The sequence below is a fragment of the Camelus bactrianus genome, chromosome 5, assembly GCF_048773025.1.
Source record: "Camelus bactrianus isolate YW-2024 breed Bactrian camel chromosome 5, ASM4877302v1, whole genome shotgun sequence".
NCBI classification, from domain to species: Eukaryota; Metazoa; Chordata; class Mammalia; order Artiodactyla; family Camelidae; genus Camelus; species Camelus bactrianus.
In genome coordinates, this window is record NC_133543.1 from 16817797 (window position 1) to 16839200 (window position 21404).

Here is a 21404-nt window from a genome sequence, read left to right on the forward strand (position 1 = left end):
CCATGTCCTGCCTGGAGCTCGGGTCCACAGGAGCTGGGAGGGTGGCAGTCAGGTCTCTGAGGCACTGTTCTCTGCCCTGCTCCAGCCCCATCCTCTTTCTCCTCTCAGTCCTGAGCTCCCTCCCCTAGCTTTCACTTCCTCCCACAACCTCTGGACCCGCACTGTCCCATATAGTGGCCTTTCTCCACTTGTGGCTGCTGAGCCCCTGAAACGTGGCTGGTCCCAACCAGGATGGGCTGCGAGTGTAAACCACACACCTGTTTCAAAGACTGAGAATGAAAAAAAAAAAGGATGAAAAAAATCTCAGTAATTTTCTTTTACACTGATGGCATGTAGAAATGATATTTTAGCCAGGGAGGGTATAGCTCTGTGGTAGAGTGTGCTTAGCATACACAAGGTCCTGGCTTCAATCCCCAGGACCTCCATTAAAATAAGTAAATAAATACATCTAATTACCCCTCAAAACCAAAAACCAAAACATAAAGAAATCCATCCAAAAAAAAAAAAAAAAGATATTTTAGATATGTTGGGTTAAACAAAATACGATTAACATTACATTAATTTCACCTGTTTCCTTTTACTCTTTTTAAATGTTCTTCTAACTAACGTAACAGTACATGCATGGCTGGCATCTGTGGCTCGCGATGCCTTTCTCCTGGACAGCGCTGCTGTAGATCTTTGCAGCCTACAAGGCTGTCCCAGAGCTGAGCATCTAGGCACTAGCAGCCCCTCACCCTGCAAGACAGAAAACCGCTGGGCCCTCAGGCTCTGGGTAACAGGCCACACTGCCGTGCATACAAATGCCGACAGCAGAGCAAGCAAAATCTACAGCACTTTGAACTTCCAGGGAAATCTTATCATATTAGCCTCACTTTCCATTTTGAAAGCTTTTCAAATGATAAAAATGCTTCCTGACAATGCCCTTCATTTTTTCTTATTGGTTTACTTAGCAACAAATTGTTAATAATTGACTGGGGGCTCCCGCTCGCGTGTGCGGCTGCGCCATCCATCTTCCCAGGGAGCAGAGAGACTGGGCAGAGCAGCCTGGCTTCCCTCTCACAGGAGCCTGCTCCTTCCAGGGCCAGGTGGAGGTGGTCACCTACAGCCACAGGGACAGCCCTGGGCTCAGCTGGAGCCCTTCTTACCACGTCCGGAGCTCTCTGCCTTTATCTGAGGAATTCCCTCCCTGTGCTTTGGGGCCAACCCACTCCCTGCCAAACACATCTTTTCCGTCCTCCCCTCCACCCCTCTCCTGGCCAGGATGCTGTTCTCTTTCTTCTCTTTTAATCTAATCTGATTTATTTTACAACTCAGCTCCAGCGGTCCCTACTCCATCTCAGACTTGTTTACCCAAAGAGGTGGTACAGGCTGGAAAAATTATGTTCGAGTCCCAGAGGGATTAGATAAGACCCTGCTTTACAGGTCCTATGTCAGTGGTTATGGGTTTGCGGGTTCCTAGTCTACCGGGTGAGAATTTAGGGAGGAAAACCCCAATGCAAAAGAAACCTATGGTATTTGAGAGCAAACGGCATGACTGGAAGCAGGGGGAGTGGGTGGTGTCTTAAATGTTGATTTCACAGAGCTGGGGAGAAGGAGACCCCTTTGGGATGACTTCTGGATGTGAACAGCGTGCGCACACATGCGTGTGTGTCCCTACTGTACCAAGCAACTGACCTGCTAGCTTAGCGTAGGTTCATCTTTATAGACACTCACTCGCCAAGGAATGTGTGTTGGGGTTGGGGCGGGGGGCTTGTTCTTGAATTGAAGTTCTTTTCCGGATAGAGAAAGCAATCCTCAAGGCTGGCTTGGGGGACAGGGAGGAGGAGGCAGGAGGAGCTACTGTGTATGGAGTGTTGCTCTCTGCTCAGTGCTTATGCTGGTATTACGTTCAACCTTCACCCCCCTATACGGGGTGGGCTTCACTTCCCTTTACAGGAGAAAAAAACGGAGGCTCACAGGGGTTAAGTCATTTGTTAAGAGCCACTTGGCTAGCTGTGGTGGAGCCAGGTTTGAAGCCAGGTGCCTCCTACCTTGAGCCCCTGTTCCTGCTTTTCCCACTGCACAAGTGACCCCTGACTGCTGCTATAGTGGCTGCTGGTGTAGAAGGTTTAGGGGCACACCCTGAAGGGCACACCCAGCTCCCATGACCTTCTCTGGTCTCTTGACCTGTCAGTACCCAGGCATTTTAAAGCAGCCCTCTCCTTGACTTAAGTGTAAACACCCAACTTCATCTGTGTACACTGGGTATGTGTGAATGGTCTCCAAGAGCAAATTGCCAACTCCTTCCTCCAGGGGAGAAACCTCCTTCAGGTTTCAGGCTCAGGTTTGTTAATATCTTGTGGATGCTGGCTGACTTATGTAACCTTATTTCCCTCTTTGCATTGGATGCTAGGAAGCTCAGGTGGAAAAAAGGTTTATATGTGAACCATAGCTCATAGTACTTGGTTTTAAATACTAACTTCACTCTTGGCTTTATTTTATTTTTCCTTTTCTTCTAATTTTCTAATTTACCTATTATTTTTAATCTCTTATACTACAAATGTATTTCTAAGCCCCCTTTTAGAAACAAATAGGGCATAGATAAATAATCATGCCTCCTACTTGCACAGGACATGGCCCAGCCATCTCCTGGAGCCTCTTTCTCCAGCCCCTTCTATCTAGCAGAGAGCCTGGAAGGCTCAAGACTCCGTACGGCTGGGGCTCCGCCCCCAGCGGGCAGGCCCTGCTTCTCCGAGGCTTACATGCACCAGCTGCTCCTGGGTGTCATACTCCTTAGTGCAGTCTTCCCAGTGGCAATTGGTCTCGTAGATGACCACCTCGGCCTCCTGCTTACAGTCGTCTCTGTCCAGGTCTTCCTTAAGGTCAGCCAGCTGCTCCTGGAGAGGGCAGAGCACATCCATGTGAGCCATGTCTAGCCACCTGGCCCGAGGAAAGGTCACTATCAGCCCCATGAAGTCTATGCCAAGGACCATGGACTGGTCTACGTGTGGACACGCACATGCACACATACTTGTGCACGCGTGCACACACAAGCACACACACACATACGCCCTCATGAGTTCTCTCCTCAGCCGGTTCCTACCCAGTGCTCTTCTGGTCACACGGCCATCCTGGCGCCCCTCCCTCCTCTCTAACACTGGCTTGTCATCACCCAGGTGTCCTGTAGCATCCTGGGTCAACAGACATGGCAAGGAGAACAGGAGAAAGGAGCCCGGTGACTTTCGCTTATCTGGGTTGGTTTCTGCTGGGGAGAGCCGGGGTGGGCCCCCCAGGCTCAAGGGTGGGGATATTTTTATTTATAGTGTGGATGGGGTCTACTCCTGCTTGGAGGCAAGAGAAAACAGCGTCAGCCTGACCTTATCCCTGCATTGTCCCCTCCTCCCAGGGGCACACGCACACCTGGGACAGTGCCTAGGGCTGCAAATCACTCTGTGGAGTGAAGGCACTTGGCATACTCTCCCAGCATCAGTTTTCCCTGCAACAGCCCTAAAATGTGGGCGTTTGTATTACTGTATCACAGCTGGGCAAACTGACATTCCAGGAGAGGCTGACTGGCTCCCTCCAGAACTCAGGGAGTTTGTGGCCACCTAGATCTGGACTCACGTCTCCCAGCCACGATGGGGCCAATTGGTGCCTTTCTTAGGAAAGGCCCCTGAGATGGGCCTTCCACTGATCACAGGCCCCCAAAATTCTTTTCAAAGAGGACAAGGGTTTTTACTATCAAACCAGCAACGGTCTGAGAGTAAACTCCACAGGACTGCCCCACCCCAGCAGATGCTAACACACAGCTGGCCAGGGCAGCCTCCAAGCATGGGACAGGCTGGGTGGTACCACGAGTGGGGCAAGGGGGAGAGGGACAGGCAAGGAGGCTGGGAGGAAGGCCCAGCAAGGGCCTCCAGAACACATCCAGGACCCCCCAGTGTCCCCCTGGGCAGGCTTGGAGCAAAGTCAGCCAAAGAGGCAGATGTTAGAGTGACTTGCTTTACTTTCAAACTATTTCCAAAATGGCAGGAATGTTCTTTCTTTCAAAAGCGTCTCTGGGGAAAGCATGTATAGCTCAGGCTAAGGGGTTCACCCCTCCCCGGTGTTAGGAGCCCCCGCCCCGCAGACTCCTGAGACTCGAAGGAACAGGGGCCGCAGCTCCCACATCAGCCTCCCGCCTCCCAGGGCTGAGTCCGTTTCTAGGAGCACAGAAACCGGCCTCATGACTCCCCGCGGCCAGCACAGATTCACACCCCTGGCTGGCTTTCCACTGGAGCTGCAAAGGGCTCCTCCAGGGGCCGGGTTCTGGTTGTTTCTCAGAGTACCCTTCAATGAACGTGCGAGTTCTGGACAGGCAAACAATGACACGCTGTGCAGTAAGTTCCTCGGGCAGCACTGGTACACATGAAAAGGAGGGGCAGGAACACCTCTGCCCCAGATCTTTAGCAACGGGAGGGTTGTGGGGCAGGGGCCTCCTAATGGCCTCTCTGCACTTGCAGGAAAACCAGAAACAGATTCCACAAACTGCACGCCCTGCTTATTTCGGAGAAGACTTGAAGAAGCTGCGGGCGGAGGACAGCGCAGGCGCAGTGGGTGTGCCTGGGCCTCCGGATCCAGGGGAGTAGCATCCTCACCCCCAAGTCTGAGGGCTTAAGCAGAGAGCGGATTCATTATGTGGCATTTCCTGCCAAGAGGAAGCAAGCCCTTCCACTTTGCAGAGGAGTCAGGGAGCAAGGGAGTCAAATCACTGAATCAGGACAGAGTGACACAGTGACAACCTCCTCTTGATAAATGACTTTCCACTGACGGGGAGCCAAGCCGGGCAGGAAGGAGGACTCTGTGCAGCAGCCTCTACCTGCCCACTGAGTTGAGGGGGCGGGGCAGGGGGCTCCCAGGTGCTCAGCGCCCCCTAGCCCTGTCCTCGCTGCTCCAGCAGGCTTATCTCCCCTGGATGTGCGCTGGCCTCATCAATTCCAATGGCCCCCGATGATGGCCGGCCGCGTGGCAATCATGCATCATGCAGAGATGTTTGGGTGTCAGTAGGGGAAGAAGAATTTGTCACTAACCCCTGTGTTTGCCTGACAATAACAGAACCCAGTATTTCATGAAAATTAAGTGCCCAGAGCATACCCAACGGTTTACAGGTTTGATAAAGGATGGTCCAGCAGACGAGGAGATGGGGACAAGAGGCCCCAAGGACCCTTGGTGTCATAGCTGGTGATTCTGTAGTCACAGATGGAGATCAGGCCACCGTGAGAGGCCTGCCCCGGAGGTCAACACACACTGCCCCCTTCCCACGACAGGCCTCTGCTTTAAGAATTGGGACTATGTGTGCCTGCTGGCTTGGAGTGTTGGAATAAGTGGCAGGATCTCCAGAGAGAATGCAAAAGGGTCTCAGCCCCGCAACAGACTTGTTCTGAGCCATGGGCTGTTCTGATCCTCAGCTTCCAGCCAGGAATTGTACCCCCTTCCCTCCCAAGCACTGAGACACTGCCTCCCTCAAATGTGCCCCGAGTCATTAGCAAATACTATCTCACAGCTACCAAGCACCAGGCCCTGTAGAAACCCTGGGGACGTAGGGCCAAATTAGGTACTTCTCCTAAAGTGCCACCTTTCCAAAGCTTACTGTGCAGTCCTGGAGACTGATGGAGTGACCCAGACACTGGGGTGGGGCATGGAGCTCCAGGGAGAGTGAGCACTTGACAGGAGCCTGAGCCATTCAGGGGATGCGAGCAACTCAGTTTGCCTGTGGTTTGGGCTGCGTGAGGGTGAGGTTCAGGAGGGAGAGATGGTTGCAACCCACACATTCTTTCTTTCCTGTATTATTTTATTCAGCAGGTGTTTGATGAACGTCTGGTATAAGGGGGGTCCTCAGAGCTCACTGTGTGTCCACACTGCTCTCTTTGGTTCCCTCAGTCACTCATTCATGCAGGGAGCCATCGGTCACTCCTTGAGTCACAGCCTCAAGTCAGCTGACTCCAGGCTGAGGACCGCGAGGATGGCCAGCAGGTTACCTGTGTCAGGGTCAATGGGGAGGCTGGCTGCAAGCCCTCAGCCTCCGTCTTGACCTTGCTGCGCTTGTGAATGACGATGGGGTTGACAGTGCTGCTCACAGCTGACTCACTGCTCTGCTGTGGGAGAGGGGAGCACAGGAGAGCCCATCACAAGAGGGCAGGTGAAGATACCCCAAATTCTGTTTGGGCTTGACCCCTGGGACCCTCCCCACAGAGACCGTCTGGGCCAGCACTGGTGTTCGCAGTTTAGGAAACTGAGTCCTTCCAGCTTGGTCCAGGGGCATGGCCAGGAGAGAGCCCAGGGCTGGGCTTATCAGCACCTCTTCCCCACCGTGCAGCCCCCACCTCCATGGAAATGGAACAGAGATCCTCTCTTGGAGAAATACTGGGGACCATCACTCCTGACTCGGTGGCCTCAACTTCTCAGCTCTCCGGGGCAGGGGTGGCTCTGGGTCTGAGGACAACAGGGCCGGGCCAGCTCAGAGAGCAGGAGAACAGGCCTGGTTCCTCAGGACAAGAGGGTTAGAGCTGTGGCGTCAGGTGGTGTGACAAAAGCCAATGGCCACAGTCGAGGGGGAGGTGCTAGGTGTCTGCTTGGAGCCCTGGGATGGCGAGGGTGACATTCTGGAAGAGGGCTGTGAATTTTGGGGTTTCTCCATCTACTCATTACGTTTATTGGAAAGGTGACAATGGGCACTTGCCCACAGTGAGGGTGGTGTTAGGACCCAGCCCAGGTCTCCTGACCTGGCATCCAGCCCAAAGCCCTTTACATGGCCTCTGCCCAGAGGCACCCCAACCAGCTAGATTCGTGCCCAGATTCCTGCCACAAGTTTCTGGCATGAGATGGCAATGATCGGCCTTCACTGGGCCCAGATGCGTATCTGGTGGCCCACCCACTGCTCCCTGCACCCACCTACCTGGTTGGCATCGCTCAGACAGTTGCTGTTGCTACTGAGCTGGGTGGGCGTGGCATTGATGGAGGCGAGGGCCATGGGCTGCTGGGCCAGGAAGGTGGGTGAGGGCTGGATCAGGGGTGGTGTGTGTCCAAAAGCGGAGCCCAGGCCCCTCTGCTGGCTCAGGATCTGCTGGTAGGCCACGGGGTTGATGGGGTGGGGGAAGGTGAAGGCTGGGCTGCAAAGAATAGCAGACAAGATAATGGAGTGGAGGTGGGGTAGGGGTGAGGGCAGGGCTCTGTTAGGCTAACGCTTCTTGGGCAGACAGGGCCCTGCCCGGGGATAAGGATGGGCATATTGCTGATTCCCATCATCATGGCTTTACCTCACTCAAGCACCAGCTGTGGCTCCCCACTGCCTGCAAATTCAGGCATCACCTTCTGGGCTGAGTCCCCAGGCCCTACCTCAGGATACAGCCTTTGCCCCTGGTAGGTTGGTCCCCAGGACATGCCAGACTCCATCTCAGTCCCATATCCTGGCCTTTCCTTGTTCTGATGCCTGAGTACACCCTGGCATCACTGCTCCCCCTCTGAAGCCCGTTTTAATGCCCCCCCACCCCATTTAGGAACTGTGCCCCGAGCCCCCCAGCTCACACTCTCCTCTCTCTTCTTTAACTCCTCCTGCACTTCTGAGTTCAATCAAGCCACCCGTAGATGAGCCACTCTTTCCAGATCTGAGGGATCTGAGGCAAAAAGGTGCTCTCTGAAGACGTCCTCCTTGGCTTCCTCCTTGCTCTCTCTCCGCTCACTCCCTCTAGGGGCGGGGTGGGAACAGCGGCTGCCAAGCTGTGACGATGCTCAAGAAGCTGTGTAGAGAGGCTCCCGTGAAGAGAAACTAAAGCTTGTGCCCACGGCCCTGCGGGTGAGCCGTTCTGGAAATAGATGCCCAGGTCCAGCCACGTCTTCAGGTGACCACAGCCCTGGCCGACATCTCGACGGCAGCCTCTGAGAGACCCGCCACTAAGCCAGTCTCACGTTCCCAGCCCTCAGAGATGGCGGGAGATAGAACGCGCTGACTGCCGTTTTAAACTGCAAGTTCTGGAGTCACTTGTTATGTAGCAAAAGATAACAGAGATGAAAGATAACTTCTTGTCTCCGGGCCCTAGAGCTGAGTGGTCCCATAATCCTAACCCCTCCCGGCCTATCTCAGGAGGGCCAAGGGAAGGCGGAGTTCCGGTCAAGTTGGTTGGGCTCTGCGTCCTTTGCACAATCAAGGGCTGCACGGAGGGGACAAGGTGGACGGTGATGATGAGCTTTGGGCGTGCTGTGCAGTGACCACGGTGGGAGGCCTCTGCCAGCCCAGAGACATGCAGGCCCAAGTCAGTGTCACCCCTCCAGTGGCCCCAGTGCTGGTCAGTGACCAGCTGCTGAAATATGAGGAAAGTGGCCTTTGATTTCAGGATGGAGTCTTTCAGGACAGGCCTGGTAAGGGTGACTTATCACATCAGAAATCATTTGGTGGATGAATGAGTAACGGGCACATGAAGACATACTCCAGTGCTGGCGCATTCCAATGTCATCACTACTGAGTTTGAATTCAGGAAATGATCGCAAGTAGGCTGATGTTTACAAGTACAACAAGTCCTGTTTCTCCCCTGGTTGCCAGCGCAGACCTTCCCCGCTGGGCCCCAGCCCAGCGTCTATTCTCGGTACCCCCTGCCCCCAACTTGCAGGCCTGGCTCACCTGAGGGCACCGGCCGACAGGTGCCCGTAGGAGCCGCTGGCGGCCGAGCTGCTGCGCGAGTTGTTGATGTAGGCCACCAGCGAGTTGGGCGAGGTTCGGATCATGCGCTGCAGGTCGAGGCTGGCATCCGAGAGCGGGGAGATGGACAGCGCCCGCTTGCGGCTCAGGCGGGGTGTCACCCGGGGGCTGGAGAAACGTGACACTGCGGGAGAGCCAAGCCAAAACAGGTCAGCGTTACCCTGTTCGGAGATGGGGACAGGCTGGGAGGGGGAGACTTGGTGGGGTGGGGACAGGAAAAGCCTGGGAGTACGGTCTGATGGGAACTGTAGCTCTGCTGTCATTTTCCAGCTGGGGGCTCTTAGCCTCTCTTGGCCTTAGTTTGCTCATCTGTACAATGGGACTGACCCATACCTGGTGTGGTGCGGATTTGCAAAGCACAGGTCAGGTGCTTCAGTGGCGGAGCAAGAGCACTGAACGTGTATTAGCGCCTTTCCTCTTAGGTATGCAGAGCCCAGGACTGGATCCAGCAACGCTTAAGGCAGCCAAGCTACAGGCTGTAAGCCAATGGCTTGGTGGCCTCTCACAAAGTGCAAAGCCAGCACCAGGCTAAGAAGCAGGCACAGATAGCGCCCAGCAGCCCCTCTGCCCCTTTGGGCCCACTACGGCAGCTACTATCCTGGCTTCCGACACTCAAAACAGTTGCCTGTTTTGAGTATTTGCTTATTATGTAAATGGAATTATAAATGCTTTCTTTTCTTGGGGAGTGTGTGTAGATAATTAGGCTTATTTAATTTTTTTTTTTAATTGGAGGTACTGGGGATTGAACCCAGGACCTCATGCATGCTAAGCATGTGCCCTACCACTGAGCTGTATCCTCCCTCTAAGTGCTCTTTCTTATCCAGCCTCTTTCATACAACAGTATCAGCTTGTGGATGGATGAGATTTCTCCACGCTGTTGTGTGTGGCAGTAACTGCCTCCTTTTTTATTGCTGTCGGACATTCCATCGGGTGACTTTGCCATAGGAAGGGGAGTTAAAGGAAGCCTGTGATGTAACCAGGATTGCTTTAAAATGACCCTTGGTTGGGCATTCGCCAAGCAGAGGCCTGCATGGCTGTCCCGAGACTCTTGACATGATGCCTGGGCCTTTGGCTGGTTCTCCAGGGCCGCCTGGTGAGGCTGTCGATGGGGTGGGGAGGATGCTGGGAGTGGCAGGGAAAGGCAGCCTGGCCATATGCAGATGGCTCTCCAACACCGAGGTCCTTCAGTTCTGGAGTTGCTTGAGCCTCAAGGAAATTGTTGCCTTCAACACACATGCATGCACCTCCCCCCAACCAATCTGACTGCCTTGGATATGCTCTCCCTTCCCCCATCATATATACATAACTATGGGAAGGTAGGAGGGCCTGCCCTAGACCGGGCTCCCTGCACCCGACGGCCACAGGCTCTCCTGCCAGGGCTCCAGGTTGCTCCTTACAGCCCCCCTCCACCAATCAGGGTTCTGGGTCAAACAGTGGCCTCTGTGTGACCTCTGGACAAACAGGGGTCTAGAAACAGTCTGATAATATCACTGGGCACCTCTTCACATGCCAAAGTTTCCACCCTGTCCAGACCTTCCCTGAGCCCGTTTCCTCATCGTAAAGGGTCTGCTAGTGCCGACCTCCAGGGCTGTGCTGAAGGGTAAATCAGGTGATGTGTGGGACAAGCAGGGGCCTTACTGTGCCCCTGAATCTCTGGATACCTGCCTGGAAGAACCTCTTCCTGGGCCCCCTGCTCACCCATCCTCCCTCCCATGGTGTCCAGGTGAGTTGGGCTGGAAGGGCTGCCTGTCAACAGCTGTAGCAGCCTCTGCTGCACACGGCCAGGCCCAGCTGACTTCATGCCTGTGACTGGCTATTCCTGGACTTGCGATGCCTGAGTTCTTCCTTTCTGCCCTCTCAGACCTGCTCAGACCCCGTAGGTCCTCCTATTCCAGGGAGACGCAGGCTGTCCTGGCTGCAGGGTCAGTGGGTCAGAGGCTTGCTTCCATAGCTACAGGAGCACTGAGGGCAGGGGTGATGGCCTGTGAATCTCTGAGCATCCCCAGTACCAACCGGCTCCCTAGAAAACCCACAGCCACCAACTGAAGAAGTCTCAGCTGAGCCTCTGCCACACTGCCTCCCGCCCGGGAGCGACCACGCCCGGCCCTCATTAACCCTCCAACTATGGCTGACAAATCCGGGAAGCCCTTTTACTGCTGGGCCACCAGGAGAAACACCTCTCTGAGGCTGTGGAGGAGGACAGAGGAGGTCCCAGAATCCTCAGGCGGGGAAGGGATTCTGGGGTTTTCCCTCCTAATCATCTCTTTTGTGGATGAGGGAGTCTGGGTACAAGGACAAAGACCTACGCTAGACCAGGGCCTGGGGCAGAGAGGTGGAATAAGGGTGCATACAAGGCACCTTGGGCTGGGACCCTGTGTGTGCACGTACAAGCCAGTGCACGGCTTAACCTGTGCAAGACTCAGAATCTTCATTAACGACCTGAGTATAAAAATGGGCCTCCGCCAGCACCAGGGGATGACATCGTGATCCAATGGGATGGCAGACACTGAGGTGACCTGGGCAGTCTGAAGTGCCCCACAATTGTAGCTCTTGTTTAACCACATACTGTTTTCAACAAGAAGGGTCAAGCATTTGTAGGAAAGCTCCCAGTTAGAGGAAAAAGTTGAGTACTCAGAATATTCTTTTCTTTGAACTTCTGTGTCAGCTAAAGTGTTTGTTTTTGGCTGTCGGTTTATTTCATTGGGTTCGGAGGACTGGGGCTTTTAGATTTTTTAGCAAACAGGGCAATGGTGGGTATACAGATGGTGCTCTGCAGATGCTTTGGGGGACACTGGCTCACTCTGCTCCACAGAGGGGCCTGGGAGCACGGCTGGCATCCAGGCCAGCAGGTGACCCACTCAGACAATGCCACCTTTCTCCTGCGGCAGGAAAGATCCCACTCACACGCCTCGAGACCCAAGGGAGCCCGACCGCGACCTGCCTCACAGGGCCCGGCGGGACAGGGCCACTCCCCAGCCTGCGCCTGGGCTGTGCTGCAAACGCAACCAGCCATCCGAACAAGCACCCCAGGAGACAACAGACACCTCCTGGCCTGTCAGGGACACTGTGTGTCCCTTTGGGGTGGTATCTGGATAAGTGCCTGCTTCTGAATTCTGGAGTGACTCCTAACCCAGCGACAGCCACCTCTTAGTGACATTTAGACTCACTGTTGCAATAACAGCTACCACTGTCCTCCGAGAGGCAAAGCCAGCTGTGCAGGTAAGAAAACTAGGCTTTGCAGCAACATGGAGACGGTCATTCTAAGTGAAGCCAGAAAGAGAAAGAAAAATACCATATGACATCACTTATATCTAAAAAAAAAGACACAAATGAACTTATTTACAAAACAGAAACAGACTCACAGACATAGAAAATAAACTTACAGTTACTAGGCGGGGGAAGGGGGTGGGTGGAGGGATAAACTGAGAGTTGGAGATTTGCAGACACTAACCACTATATAAAAAATTATATAAAAAACAAATCTCTTCTCTACAGCACAGGGAACTATATTCAATATCTTGTAGTAACCTATAACAAAAAAATATATGAAAAGGAATATATGTCTGTATGTGTATGACTGAAACATTATGCTGTACACCAGAAATTGATACAACATTGTAAACTGACTATACTTCAATTAAAAAGATGATTAAAAAAAAGAAAGCTAGGCTTGGGGAGGTTAGTGACTTGCCCAAGGGCAGGATTCAAACCCCGGCCCAAAAGAGCCCTGATGTGAGGCTTTTCTGGGCACCCAGGGTCCTTCAGAGAGGTGGGGAGAGGCAGGACCAGGAAAGACGGTCTCACCACCAATAGCGTCACACCCCCCAGGTTTAGGTGGCTCTGGGGAGTGAACTTCCTGACGGCCTGCCGCCTACCTAGCCTCCCATGTCCGAAGGGCAGCCCCAGTTCAGCCCACACGGCCCCACACTCCCCATCTCCTGCAGGGCCAGGCTCGGCGGGCGCCCACCACCTAAACAGCAGCAGAGCAGGGAACCCAGGAGATGGCCTGACGCCTCCCCTCCTCATCTCCTTCACAATGGAGTCTGCTGCTGAAGCCCTCCCAGCCCAGCCCACCACCACTTGCCCGAGCATCCCAGGGCCCTTAGCGAAACGCTGTCCAATCCACATTCCTGACAGCAGCCAAATCAGATCATGTCCTTGCATGTGCCCACCTCAAATCTTTCAAAAGCTCCTCACGGCTATTAGGAACAATACCGAAGTCCTCAGTGTGCGTACACGGTGGCTGTGTGGATGCCCTGCCTGCCTCTTCAGCTTCATCTTGCCCCCCCTGCACAGGGCCTTTGCACAGACAGCTTCCTCTGTCTGCAGCACTCTGACCTCAACTGAGTCATCACTCTCCCCAGAAACCAGCGCTGACCTCCTCGAGTTGGGAAGGTCATCCCCTGGGGATGCTCTCAGAGCACTGTGGTCCCCTCTCTCCAAACAGGTGCAGTGCTGGCGAGTTCGCACCCACTGGCGTGTTGTCTGATTACTTCTGCTTCTCCTGCTCCCGTGGATGAGGGACGCAGGTCCTCCCCCTCACCATTCTGTCCCAACACTTGGATCCAGCTGGCTCGGTGGCGAGCCCAGTGGGAGATGCTAGATGCTTGAGATGCTTGGCGTGGGGCACAGGCGCGGTGTGTCGAGGAGGAGCAGACACTCAGCTGTCAAGTCAGTGTTTACTGGGTGCCACACAGGTGCTCGGGACTGTTCCAAGCACTTTAAAGTAGGAAGTAGCTTAATCTTTGCAACTGTCCCGTAAGGAAGGGACAATCATCCTCATTTTACAAAGGACAAAATGAGTAGCTTGCCCAGGGCCACACAGCCAGGGGAGGCAGAGAATGATTGGGAGGCAGACAGATGCACATCAAAACCGACACCACGCTGCCTCCGCTCAGGTGGGGAGGACAGGTATGGGGTGGGGTGCTCCTGGGTGTGGGAGCCGGGGTGGACACACACACACACACACATGATGTAGGGGCACACAGACAGACTGAGCTGCTGGCCAGACCAAGCCAGATGCTCAGTGACTGCCCTGAAGCACCCTACTCAGCCTCCTGAGCCTCTCTTTGCCCACCTGTACAATGGACGCAGGGAGAGCACCAAGGACAGTGCCTCAAATCCAGCAGGTCTTCCAAAACGAAACTGAATTCACACAGCTTCTTTCAGGGCTAAGAGGACTGCTCTGACAGGCCAAGTGAACCTAGAGCTAATCATGGAGTAAAGGGCAGCAAACCTGGAAAAGATGCCTGGGCCACCCAGGAGGACACCTGCCACTAAACACTCACTCATCCGTCCATTCAGGCGTTCTCTAAGCTTCTTAGTTCTTCTAACTGAGTTCACTCCTTGTCCATCCTCACTTTAAAGGAAACTCAAAAGATGTACAAAGGAATCTTCCAGAAGACTTCCTACTTACGAACTGAGTGACAAATGGGAAAATACAAGAGAGGAAAGATACAAAATCATCTAATGTAAAAAACACACACATCTTTGTGATATGTTAAAAAAAAAAAAAGATTTTGCTTCTAATATTTGGATTCCCACCCTCTCGCGCACCCCTAACAAGAGGAAACAGGCCAAATCTGACAGTGATATTCATCTCTGTTATTCCCACCCCTCAAGGGAAATATGTTTATTAATGCGCCTCTTCCCTTGATAAATTACTAAATAGAAAGAAAAGCCTGGCACTCATTTCCCGTGGCTTCTCCTGTGATTTATGACCAAGATTGGTGGAGTCGTCATGTCCATTCGTCTGTGGACGCGCCAGTTCTGAGAGCCAACAGCCGCCGGGGTAAGCAGCCCCCCGCCTGCCCTCACCTGGGCGAGTGCCAGACGCTACCCATTCCTGTTGTCACCTGCATCTGGACCCTGTTTTCGTCCGCTAGTTCGTTCTGCTCATTCACATGTTTGTTCATGCGCCCATCAGACCCTCATGCGGTGCTGATAATTTGCCAGGCACAGGGCAGGATGCCGTGGGGACCAGAAGCAAGGATGCTCCGCCCCCACCTCCTGGAGCTCACTGTCCAGGTGAGAGATGACAATAGTCACTGCAGCTCCAGGCAGGTGCCACCTAAGCAGGGTTACCCCACGTAATCTCAGAGTGCTCAAGGGGCTGTCACTTTCCCTGGGGCCGCCAGGAAGGGCAGGAGATGCAAGAACAGGCCCTCGACCCAGGCTGACCCAGGTTCCAACCCTGCCTGACAGCTCTGAACTGGGCGGCTTTGGGCGGGTTGCTGGACCTCTCTGGGCTGGTTCCTCAGCCAGGAGATGGGTCAACAGCACCCACCTCAGGATCGCTATGGGCTACTGATCAGCCTGTCATCCACAGCTCTAGGTGGGCCTCCTGGGTTGAGTGCTGCAGGAGGGATGCGGGGGGCCAGGACCAGGGAAGGGCAGGCACTGTCCTGGCACGACATCCCAGGAGCCCTCTTTGTGCCTGATGTTGTCCTTGGCAAGGGGGTGGGCCACGCCTGCCCGGGGGACAGCAGGACACAGCCTGACGGCAGAGTTCATAAGCCTTGCATCCCCAAGGTTAGGGAGCGTTCCTGCACAGCCCCGCCCCCTCCCTCAGGTATTTTCTGGACTCCCTGAGGAGATGCTCTAAAGAAATCCAGCTGGAGGACCTCAACCTGCTCCACACTTAGCTGCCCACAGCCCCCTCATCCTCCTCTTGTAGGGGAGTAGAAAGCACCTAGGCTTTGGAACCCAGAGGTCTGGGGCTGAGGCTAACAAGCACATTTCCTAGATCTGTGATGTAGACAAAGAAACTTAGGGCTCTGAGCCTGAGGTTCCTCACCTGTAAAGTGACTTCCTGTCCTGAGAGACTATTTGCGCAGGTCTACCAGATGACCCACGCACCCCATTCGGCACACACACCTGCACGCAGCATCCCTGCCCTCTAGGACCTAAAACCCAGTCGCCCCTGCCTCAGTCTCCCTCCCGTCAGCAGGCTGGGTGCGGACTCCCTGCCCGGATGGGGCCTCCGGCAGTCCCTCCAGCAGCTCTGCCTCTCCGTGGTATGATCAATATAATTGGTTTCTGAAACCCCCCTGGACCGGCAGGCAGTGTAAAGAACGGGCATCAGAAGGGAGGTGACATCCGAGTCAAATTAGTGTCAATATGACAATAAAATATACAGCTCAGAGGAAATATGGGCTGTAAACAGACAACATTTCAGTCGGAAACATTTCAATCTTCTCAATGTGGTGGGAGCGGGGGCGGGAGGGGGTTTGTGAATGCTGCCGCTCTGCTGTTAAATCACCAATATTCAGCAGCTTAGCACAAGAAAATTCCATTTTAGGGCCCTGGTGACAACCAGTGAATTCGCTGCTCTCTAGAGAACCACTAGGCAGAATGATAACCTTGGATTCCCTGACTGGTTATCTATTACCGTCCAACGCCGCATCACTCCTCACTCTTCCGGTTATAAATCAGCCTCCTTTAAGAACAAGGGGCAATGGGCCTTCATCGACCACCTGGAGGCCAAGAGGCTCCCAGCATAGGGAGGGTGGGCTTCCACAGGAGATGCCCCTTGTCCTGCCCACAGCCTGGTCCTGGGCCTTGGGAGAGATGGAGGACTTGGCTTTTCAATTCAACAAGAATCCACGAGCGGCCCCTCCACCTCCAGCCTCTCCTCCGCGACTGTGGCATTTCCCCCAGCGTAGGCGGTACACACGATCCGAAGGAGACCATCTGAGTCTTGACGGAGACAGAAACAGGGACATCTTCCTCAGATATGATCAGGTTTCCCATTTCAGAAAAAATTATTAAGTTCTATTTTAAGATCGATTTGTTTAACCTTAAAAGGCGAGTCTGTTAAAAATATAACGTTAAATAAATGATCATGAAGCTGGCATTTGGTGAAGGTAAAAAATTGTGCTGGTGTTTTGCCAATGAGTAGGCTGGGGACCCTGATCTGCCGGATGTGGACCCAGGTGGCCTTTCTCACATCCTCTCCGTGGGTCGCCTCCCAGCCTGGCAGAGCTGGGCTCAACACCTCAGCTCAACATTCAAAGCCTCTGGAAGGTTGTCTCCCCTGTAGTTCTGCCTCCTTCCTCTTGGAATGTGAAGAGGAGGTGCTGGGAGAGGAGGCTGGGGGAAGTGGGGTGGCCTCAGGATTGGTATTCCTTGTCCAGCAAAGGAGTTTCCACAAAGCAGCCCCACTGGAAGGTAAGCACCATGAGGGCAGGACTTGGCGTGCTGAGTGCTGCTGTGCCCCTAGCCCCTAGCACATAATGGGTGCTCAAGAAATACCCTCGGAATGCATGAGGAGAGTGAGTGAGTGTGTGTGTGTGTGAGACAGACAGACAGGCACACACACACAAGTCTCCCCAACTTCTCACAAGCTCTCAAGACCCCTGTACCCAAGGAGAGCTTACATGTCACTGTCATGTTTATGGACAGCTTCCTAACACAAGCACACACGTCCTCAGAGGATCTCGGGGCCCTTCCACAGGTGGTCCCTGGAACCGCGATGCCCGGGCCCCAGGCCTGCAGAATTTACTCTGAGCATCTGAGTGAAAAGAACCTTGATGAGAAGACCCACCACACCTTAACTGGGCAGACTGAAGCTTCCTGGGGGTGTCCCTCCCCAGATCCGTGCAGTCTCAGCCAAAGACACCGGAGCTGGGGGGCTTTCCGGCTCCCATGTGTCACAGGAGGGGAGGGACCAGGGACATCCCAGAGATAGGTCTGGGCTCAGCTGGGCACAGGTCTGGGCCGTAAGCACCAGCATCTCTTAGGGTCACACATGAGCAACACATCCATGTAGGCATCGGAGCTGCACAGAAATACCTAAAACTTTAAAAAGTGGAAGCTAAAGTTCTGGTTCTAGTTTAAACTGGTTTGGGAAAAAAAAACTATTAAGTGATGACCAATACAGGAAATCGTGCTGGACTACAGTCTGATTTCCTTGGAGCATAACTGATGGGGAACAAAGGAAAATAAAAAGTCTGTTCCTGAAATCCACCAGGGTTCAGAAAAATCCCCCACCCCCACCCCACGCCTCAGCCAGAGACACTGATGGCTCTGTTCAGGCCAAGGCTGGAAGTGGTGGCGCTTCTCTTGCACCCTGAAGCCAATCACAACCTCAAGAGGCGGAGAAAGGATGTCCTGCGGTGAGCTGACTTAATCGGAGGCAGCTCCCACACCCACTGGTGACGGGTGAGCTCACCTCCTCACTCCTCCCAGCCTCCCATGTCTCAGATGCTCAGCCCCCAGATGCTGCCAAATGCCAAGCGCCCCAAGAACAAAGCTACCATGTTCCCAGCCCCCTTCCAGGCTCCCTGCAAGCTGGCAGCTGCTGGTCCCACACAGTTTCTTCCCTCATTAGTTTGCATCTTTCTATCCCAGGTTCTTTTGTGGCTGCGCTCCCTCCCTCCCTCCCTCCCCCTACAAACACAGAGGCCCCTTGGCAGCCCTGCTCCCAGACCTGCCTGCCGGGCTCATGGGTTTGTTAAGACAGAAGTACCAGCCAGTCACAGTTGAGGCGCCTTGAGTCCCACAGGTGGGTGGAGGGAGGGGCAGGAGCCCCAGGGGAGCTGATGTGGTCGGGTTAGGCCTGGATTTAGGTGGTGCCTCGAGAGAAGTGTCAGCTGACCTAGTCCTGGGACCCTGTGCAGGATGGAGCCAGGCCAGCCTGTGGGGAACAGCACTGTGGGTGAAGGAGTATGGGGACTGTGTGGGAGCCAGCAGACACTGTGGGGTGGCACTGGGCAGGGTGGAAGTTGGGAGTGACAGGCTGGAGGGAAGGCCACTCCGGCCACCTTGTTAAATTTGGATTTTACCCGAAGGGTGATGGGAGCCACAGGGGCTGACCGCAGAATGGCAGAGGGAATAGACGAGAGGCAGTGCTGGGACGGTGGCCCGGGACTGGATGGCCGGGAGGGTTGACAAGCGGACTTGGCAGGACTGGGGTGGGCTGGATGGGGCGGTGGAGAGGAACAGGTGTCCAGGAGGAGCTGTGGCACTGGGCCCAAGCACGAGGTGGACAGCGGTGCTGACGACTGATGAGACAAAATCCTACAGGAGGTGGTAGTTTCGAAAGAGGGAAAGGATACTGGTGGAAAGAGATAGGGACTGGCATTAATGGAGCACCTACTGTATGCTAGGCACTGAGCCGGGTTCATACAGTCCATCTTACTCCCACACAGCACGCAGGGCTGGGGATCACTGTCCAGACCCCCTTCAGTCCCAGCACCACCTCCATTGGAGAGGACACAGCTCAGGCAGGCAAGGTCTACATCTGCCCGCAGCTCACCACACACACTTTCTTCTCACCACCACCCCTGAAAGCACCCCCGGCTCCAGCCCAGCTGTTCAAGCCCAGTGGGCTGTCCCTGAGGCCCTGGCTTACAGGGCCAGTTGGATGTGCAGTCCTGCCTGCAGGCGGTGTGCCTGAGGAATAGCCGATGATGCTGGTTGAGAAACAGAGTGGGGCCTGGAACCCTGACTCCCGGCCTGTGCAAGTCACTTGCTTGCTCTGGGCAGAGTCATTCCAGCCTCAGAAGGTGGCTGAGGGGAGTCACAGGGGAGAAGGTATACAGGCACAGGACAGAGACAGAGCTCAGTCTGATCCTCTCATATGTGCATACAGCAGGCGCTCACACTTACTGACTTGGCCTCTCCTGCCCTCTGGGGACACCTGCCTGACCGGACCCCTTGGCATGGTTTCTCAGTGTCTGCCCACCGTCCAAATGGCCCTGGTGCCACACACCTTGATGCATTGCCAGGCGGACATCACTTGGGGGAAGCTGACATTCAGACGTGGCTGTTTGACACAATGGCGGTGACCTTTATGCATTGTATTATCATTGTTGCCTGGTTTCTCATTTTGATGAGTAGCAAGTACACACGACCTCACTGGAGCCCTCCCGTCACCCCTGCTGACAACCCTCCTGCTCCTTGTGGGGGTGTTAGGAGGAGGAGAGAAGGAGAGCCTGAGGATGTGTGTACTCAGGAGGCTGACAGGAGCACCTCGTCCTGGACAAAACACCATCCTGGGAAAGGCACGGGTGTGGAACAGACCCTGGGACTAGATTCTGGTGATGTCCCTTTGCTATGCTGTGGGATCCCCTCGGGACACGCAGAGGGTGACATGGGACAATACCCAAGAGAGCTGGCCTTGGGAGGACTGCTGTGCTCTTCCCCAGGAACACTCTTGGTGCGGGGGCATCCAGAGAGACTTCCTGAAGGAGGTGAGGATCTGAGCCAGGCCTTAGGAAGTAAGGGACTTGGCTTTGCTTCAGCTAGTAAGGTAGAGTTGCAGGGCTGGTGTGGACAGGAAGTCCAGGACAGGAAGTACTGATGGGTTGAGGAGAGGCTGAGGGGTGCCAGGTCCCCCGAGTCTTGTAGCCCTGCCTGGCCCCACGGGACTGCCTGCAGTCCAGCAGGTCTCCCTGCAGGCCTCTGTCTGCTCCCTGCCATCAGGGAGGGAACAAGCCATCCGGGCAGGGCTTGCGGATGACAAATCTGCAGGAGCTGCCTGCCTGCCCCTTGCTGTGGTTTCCAGCTCCACTGCCTGGCCTAGATCCCGGGGTATTTCTGGGCTGAGCTCCAAGACCAGCAGGTGGAGCCGCACCAACTAGGGGCGGGGACTTGGGGGGAGACAGGTGCTTCGCTTTCTCCTCCCTCCTCAGCTTTCCCCCAACAGGGGCTCCATCTGACTCCGGGGGCTCAGGGTCATGAGCTGCAGGCACCCCTGTGGAAGCAGCTGTGAGGATGGCATGGGGTGGGAGGGAGGGACTTGGTATCTCACGGGCACCAAGAATTTCATCTCCCCAGAACACCTGATCTCTCACCCCACAAAATGTGCCCGGCCTGCAGCCTCCAGGCTCAATTCCTGACAACTCCATCCTCCAGCTGCTCAGGCCTGAGACCCTGGTGTTGTCCTCAATGCCTTTCTTTCTCCCTAATACCACATCTGAGCTGGGAACAAATCTTGGGGCTCTACCTTTAAATCTTCTACCACTTCTCCCCACCTCTGCTAACTGGATGCCCTCCCCCCTCCCCCCCGCTTCTATGTTGCCCCTAAATCTATCCTCAGATCAGCAATCAGAATGGGATTCCTTTTAAGAATAAGTCAGATCTCATTACTTCTCTGTCCAGACCTATCCATGGGCCCCAAGTCCCTCTGCATGAAAGCCAAAACTTTACCAAGCCCTGACTGGCCAGCATAACCAGCCCAAAGCTCTGGCCCTGTCCTACTGCCCCTTTACGTACAGGTACACTGGGCTGGGCTTTTGTTGATCTCAGCAGGCACACTGCTGCCCCAGGCCCTTTGCACTTGCTGTTTCTCCTACCTGTATCATTCTTCTGGCTTATTTCTGTATGGTTCGCCTCTTTCAATTCTTTGTTTGAATTTCATCTTCCCAATGAGGATTTCTTGACTCCCTCATTGAAGACTGCACCCCCTCTCCACCTAGTGCTTCCTACCCTGTTCCTGAATGGTCTCTCCCCACTATGCTGTAAGTTCCATGAAAGCAGAGATGAGTGTGTTTTGTTCCGTCTGCAGTTCCTACAGCACTTTCTGCCCTGTGGTGACTCACTAAGTGTTTGTACCTGTTGTTCAGACTCGAGCCTCCATGGACAGCAGTCAGAGCAGAGACTGGGGTAAATCACAGACCCCACCATCGGGCTCCTCACCCTCAAAGGGAGGAACAAGTATCCTCCTCAGTCTAGGGGGCGGGGGACTGTG

At 54.5% G+C, this 21404-nt stretch overlaps 1 protein-coding gene across 7 annotated transcripts in view; it reads right to left on the minus strand.

The window, feature by feature from the left end:
* The window catches only part of GLI2 (GLI family zinc finger 2), a 245557-nt gene that overhangs the window by 14368 nt on the left and 209785 nt on the right, over nt 1-21404 (minus strand). For 6 of the 7 annotated variants that reach the window (XM_074363501.1, XM_074363499.1, XM_074363500.1 and 3 more), the window contains 4 exons: nt 8633-8834; nt 6914-7127; nt 5997-6113; nt 2742-2876 (listed from right to left, as the gene is read on the minus strand). In XM_074363501.1, the coding sequence (XP_074219602.1) occupies nt 2742-2876; nt 5997-6113; nt 6914-7127; nt 8633-8834 (668 nt within the window). The remainder of the gene's footprint in view (nt 1-2741; nt 2877-5996; nt 6114-6913; nt 7128-8632; nt 8835-21404) is intronic. The other variant, XM_074363498.1, reaches the window with a different exon arrangement.